At 45.7% G+C, this 6,426-nt stretch overlaps 1 protein-coding gene across 1 annotated transcript; it reads right to left on the bottom strand.

The window, feature by feature from the left end:
- Positions 1–1,567: 1,567 nt before the first annotated feature.
- On the bottom strand, positions 1,568–6,260 carry gxylt1b (glucoside xylosyltransferase 1b; the record flags this gene model as incomplete). Its single annotated transcript, XM_084447754.1, has 7 exons — positions 1,568–1,735; positions 2,525–2,697; positions 2,980–3,103; positions 3,714–3,965; positions 4,190–4,321; positions 5,219–5,408; positions 6,178–6,260. 7 exons carry the CDS (start codon positions 6,258–6,260, stop codon positions 1,568–1,570), a joined length of 1,122 nt encoding a protein of 373 aa, XP_084303880.1.
- Between the last annotated feature and the right edge of the window lie 166 nt (positions 6,261–6,426).

Raw genomic sequence — 6,426 nt, 5'->3', positions numbered from 1 at the left:
TATATACTAGGTTATTGTGGATGTGTCTACAAGGCTAAGCCAAGTCATCTCACACGTACGGATGTAGGTCACTGATATGTAGGTTATTGATATATTGAAGGCACTGGTGCTGTACACCATTTCTGCCAGAGGGAATATGATGTGTAATGCTGCCACCTGATGGTGAAAGTGAAAACTCCATTATGACAGAAGAGACGCAAAACTGACAGTTTGAGTTGCATTTATTTACAAAAATATACTAAATTGAGCTATTTACACATACAGGGATAGACTTAACCATGGGGACCATATGGAATCTTGGAAATGCATCTTAAAACACGGTCATCTTTGTTAGTTCTGATGACGTGATGGAAATCATTGTTTATACATTCAACAGTGCAAAAAGATAACCTTTGGTGTTAGATATCAATAGTAGAAAAATACAGGACAAACAAAATAATAAACAAAAAACGTTTTTTAAAATCTGAAAACTGATGGGTGACAGCTGTCTAGTGGTTCACAGAGGACAAACAGAAACCCAAACAAGTTCCCAGTATGTCTGCAGGCTGCCAGGTGGTATACATTCACATTGAAAGACAATCTCTTTCACAAAGTGTTTCATGAAAAATATTCACAGAATATCCAGAGTGCAAAAAATATAGAAGGTCAAGCAAGCATAAACTAAAAAGACATATAATTGTCTTAACATTTCCAGTTGGGAATGAGTGTCATAAAGACAAATAATTGTCTTAACATTTCCAGTTGGGAATGAGTGTAATGTACCTTTGTCTTTTCACAGGTGTGATATTTGATCATTTACAAAACAACCTGGATGTTGACTTTGATTCCAGAGAGTCCAGGGTACTGCAGTAAACTTTGACACAGATTCAAATAGACCTGGTGCTCAGAGAGCACAGACCCCCACCCTTGAATGCATGTTGTGGCTCTGTGCGCAACAAAATGTAATGGGTTGTTAGTTGACCCATGCTACACCCATCCACAAAGTTTCATGAAAATTGATCTAGTAGTGTTTGCGTAATCCTGCAAACAAATCAATAAACCAATAAATAAACAAACTAGAAATGGCGCTCAGAGACCATAGACCTTCACCCATAAATACATTTCTTGGCTCTGTGCCAAAATTGCATGGGTTCTAAATCGGCCGCCCCGTAATAGAGATCCACTCCACAATTTAATGGGTTCTAAGTCGGCCCATACCACACCCCTCCATGAGTTTTGTGAGAATCGATCTGGTCATTTTTGCATAATCCTGCTAATAAACAAATAAACAAACGCAAACACGTCACCGAAGACATTACCTCTCGCCCTGCGCTGTCTCTGGGGCAGAGGAAATGAACCATCCAGTCCATATAAAGTCCAGTGTTTATATATTCAGTCCATAGAAAATGTATTCAGTTTATGGTTCATAGAGTTTGTATTCAGTCTAGAGAGTACATATCCCCCCTGGGAGAACAAGGACGGGCGCCCGCATTCTCCAATATGGAGAGAGTCCTGTTGGATGGACACAGCTGTCTGTTTACGCCGCTGCCATCCTCAGTCTAGACCAGACTCAGGTACCAGACTCAGTCTAGGATTGTCCTGGGGGTGGTCCGTCCCTGTGTGCACTGATCAGGCTGATGGCCAGTCTCCTGGTCAGCTGGGCGTGGGCTTTCCCACAGTAGGTGTGGGTGGTGTTCTGCAGCGCCGCCTCTAGGGGGAGCAGCAGAGAGCCGACTGGGTCGTCCTCAAACTGGTACTGAGGATGAAGACAATTTCAATTCTTTATCAAGATTTTTTTTAAACCGCCACATTCACTGCTGCTATAACAGTGCACGACAAGATAGACGACCTGTTAAGATTAATCTTAGGATGCCATTTAAACTGATGGACACACTCTCACTGACTTATTATGCAATATTGTTATACTAAAGTGATAAACACTAAAAACCAATTGAATCAAGTCTTACCCAATCAAGAAGGGGCTTTAACTATGCTCAGAGGAAATCAAATGGGTATTAGGTTTTAACATCGGCTCATTTGCCTTCGGAGGGGCCGGTGGTACCAGTTCAACCACACTTTTACATCAGCCTGGTCATAAACTCGCATTTACAGTCAGAGTATTGATCTGGGATGGATGGTGGAGAGCGCGCTCACACACAGACACACACACGCATACAAATGTTCTGTCAGCACTAAAACTTTTACTGCCCTGTCCGGAGCCTGGCTTTTACACTGAGGCTTTATTACCTACAGAGAAGCAACCTCAAATCAGCGTGCCATCAGGTGTGTGTGTGTGTGTGTGTATATATGTGTGTGTGTGTGTGTGTGTGTGTGTGTGTGAGAGTGTGTGTGTGTGCGCGCGTATTTAAGACCCATACAGTCCTGTTGGGTAAGTTCTCTAAAAGACGCTCGATAGACAACCCATGAGAACATGGACATTGATGATGCCATTAAGAAAATGTTAATAGTCAGTGTCATTGGAACAATACTGTGAGGTGCGTGTGAGAGAGAAAAAAAGGGAGTGAGCGTGTGTGTGTGTGTGTACCTGCTGAATGGCGTCGTATACGGCCCTGAAGGCAGGCTGTTTGTTGTCGTGGTAGACGCCCCTGTTGCCATGGAGGATGCAGACCCCGTCGTCTTCGGCGGACGCGCAGTTGGAGCCGTAGATGCAGTGGTCCGGACGGTAGTTCCACTGGCACGGCACCTCCAGCAGACGCTCTGGAGGGAGAGAGGACAGCAGAGAGGAGTCAGGCCGTAGGACCGGTGTGGGACTGTGTTCTGTTAAAAAGTCCCCTAGCTAAAAGATGCTAACCTATGTGGTATAATGGTCCCAGAAGAGACCTGTGTAAGCTGTATACTGGATCCATTTGTGTGATTTATTGTCTGCGTGTATATGTGAATGTGTGTGTAAATGGTAAATGGATTGCATTTATATAGCGCTTTTATCCTCTGCTCTACCACTGAGCCATGTGTGTGTGTGTGTGTGTGTGTGTGTCTGACCAGGGTTGTGGTGGAAAATGATGTTAAGCAGATCCTGGTCCCCCCAGGTGATGTTCAGCTTGTACTTCTGCAGCAGTGGCATCAGTAGCTCCTCCCACCGCAGGCCCACGGACGTCATGTCGTTCTGAACCCACAGGAAACACACACTTTTACAAAACCAATACCAGAAAACATGTCCAAGGCAACTCTGTTGTATATTGAAAGTTAAAAAGCCTTTATTATGGCATGGCTACACAGACAGAAAACTGGACCTACGCGTTTCAGCTTAGAGCCTTCATCAGGCTTTTTTCTTTTTTTTACCCTGATGAAGGCTCTAAGCTGAAACGCGTAGGTCCAGTTTTCTATCTGTGTAGCCATGCCATAATAAAGGCTTTTTAACTTGCAATATACAACAGAGTTGCCTTGCATTTTTCAAGTTTCTTTTCCTGCACTCCACTCTCACACTCCCCATTTTTGGGTATGTGCAAGGACTCACTTGAACCTGTTTGCTTCTATGAATGCACCCTAACCAAAGAGCACCTGTTTTTACCAATTTTACTTAAAGGACCCAAGCAGCGCTCCTTCTTCTTTCTTTCAACCAGCAAACATGTTTTCACAACACATGATCAGATGTATGCATGCCCCACTGGTGCCACCTAGAGGTTCACCTCACTAGATCTACAGTCAACTACATGACATTTACAATATAGGAATATATGTATAATCTGTATATCCCTATATATGTGACCTCTGACCTTGAAGTAGGTGCTCCTGATGCGAGTCATGTTCATGAGCATGACGCCGGAGTTGAGGCCGGTGCGGCCGTAGTACGGGTGGCGAGCGAAGCGGCTGTACCAGGCGACCCTCGGCTCCTCGTGCTCCGGCGCCATGGCGGCCAGCTGGGTGGAGTTAAAGGCGGCCAGGGACGCCCACAGGGCGTCGACGGGCTGCAGGAACAGGATGTCCGAGTCCACGTAGACCAGGGAGTCCACGTCCTTCAGTATGAGCTGGGGGGGAGGGAGAGGAGGAGGAGAGAGGGTGAAAAGGGGAAGGGGAGATGGAGGAGAGGGTAGAGAAAAAGAGGGAGATAAGGGGAGAGAAACAGACATCAATTTACAATTGTGATTCGTCAAGTCTTTACTTCAGACTGCAACATCGATCCCCTACCGTGCCGTAATTCATTAGTGTCCTGATTTCACAGAAGCCCGGAGCAGAGGGAGATGAAACTCACAGGCAGGAAGAGTCTCTGAGAAGCGCAGGGTTTGAAGAGCTTCCTCCACTCTGCAGCGTGCTCCTGGGGGAGGGTGATGGGGTAGAGCGTGTAGTTGAACCTGGAGCGCACCCGTCCCGGCCACGACTCCAGCTACAGCACAAGATCACACACACACACACACACACACACACACACACACACACACACACACACACACACACACACACACACACACACACACACACACACACACACACACACACACACACACACACACACACACACACACACACAGAGTGCGAGAGTTGTCATTATTGTCCTAATTTAGCCAGTACCAGAAGTGCTCTCTAGAATAGTCAGTATTATAGCCAGTGCCAGTGATACTCTCTATTATAGCCAGTACCATTGGTACTCTAACTCTACTTGACCTTGTATAGCACAATGGTATTCTAGTATAGTCAGTAATGTCCTAGTATAGCCCAGTGGTACTCAATATAATCACTATTCTCCTAGTATAGCCCAGTGGTACTCTAGTATGATCAGTAGCCTATTATTCTAGTATAGCCCAGTGGTACTCTAGTATAATCAGTATTGTCCTAGTATAGCCCAGTGGTACTCTAGTATAATCAGTATTGTCCTAGTATAGCCCAGTGGTACTCTAGTATAATCAGTATCGTTCTATTATAGCCCAGTGGTACTCTAGTATAATCAGTATAGTTCTATTATAGCCAAGTGGTACTCTAGTATAATCACTGTACACTGTTCTAGTGTATAATCAGTATTGCCGTAGTATAGCCCAGTGGTACTCTAGTATGGTCAGCATTGACCTAGCCAGTGGTATTCTGGTATAGTCAGTATTCTCCTAGTTATAGCCCGTACCAGTGGTACTCTGGTATAGTCAGTATTGTCCTAGTATAGCCCAGAGGTAATCTAGTATAGTCAGTATTGCCGTAGTATAGCCCAGTGGTACTCTAGTATGGTCAGTATTGTCCTAGCCAGTGGTATTCTGATAGTATAGCCAGTATTATCAGTAGCAATGCTACTCACTGCCCATGTGAAGCTGTTGTGGAGCTGCTCCTCAGAGAAGATATGCAGGCGGAGCTGCTTAGAGCTGAGGAGCACGGCGGACTTAATCATTGTCAGGGTCTCCTCCAGCCTCTCCCCGCACGCCACCACCGCCAGGTGCATGATGGGAGCAGGCCTGGGACCACCTACAGCCTTCTGACGCATGATGTTCCTGCAGGAGACAGAGGACGTTGAGACATGTTTGGCCACTAGGGGGCACTCTCTGTTAGGGATAATATTAACAACATGAGCCCTAGTGGGCCATCTCCTGGAAGGATGTATGCGAGTACACTATAACACCAAGTCTTAAAAAACGTTCTACATTCAGGTTTCCTAGTCTGCCTGATAAGCCATCTACGATGCTGAGTGCTCCACCCCAGTCATACCTCACCGTTTGGCATTTGACACAGAGGTGAGAGAAAGTAGGATCCGGTTGTGAGAAGAGAGAGAGGGGGAGGGGGGTGTGTGTGTGAGAAAATGAAGCTGTGTTTGCAGATGCTGCCTCCCCTCAGTGGGGGAGTCTCAACAATATTCATAAGTAGTAGCATACCCATAGCTAGAGCATCTCAGTAGCCTAGGTTCTTTCACTTTAAATACGAAAAACGGCTAAATTGTGCTGAGCTATTGACCTGTTGGCAGAGAATGGGATGCCAAGGATGCAACAAGTTATTCAAAGCAAAATAACAAATGTAGCCAGAAGCAGATGCCTAATGTGGCTATATTGTTGGACAAACTCTGAGGCATAAGCCTATTAGGTTGCATCGTTGTAACCGTGTAAAAAGAGATGCAGGCTAGGCTACTGTTTGCTTGCAGCTAGATCTACTGCTGTAAATGGTCGGGCTACAGCTGCGACACCAGAAACAAAGGTTGTAATTCATGCAATTGAGACAGGTTTTTAAGAATAATTTGCTACAAATAAGAACAGAAGTAGTGTTGGCTACCTGTTGTTCCAATGCTGGCCTGTTTTGTCGGTCTCTCGCCTGGTTCCTTGCCCATTTCTCCGCTGGGAGGCAGCTGGTGACATGAACGTCCTCCTTCCTCCGACTCCTCCGACCGAGAGGTCAGAGTTATATAGTTTACTGTACACGTACAAGATCGATAACGCGGCAAACACCGTGCACAAAAAAAGTGCACGAATGTAGCGCCGCATTATCGAAAGTGAACGTGCTTCCAGAGCACAGTCATGACAC

Source organism: Borostomias antarcticus (genome assembly GCF_949987555.1).
Source record: "Borostomias antarcticus genome assembly, chromosome: 13".
Taxonomy (NCBI): domain Eukaryota; kingdom Metazoa; phylum Chordata; class Actinopteri; order Stomiiformes; family Stomiidae; genus Borostomias; species Borostomias antarcticus.
The sequence above is the reverse complement of the archived record's forward strand: the minus strand, read 5'-3'. Positions and strand labels throughout refer to the sequence as shown.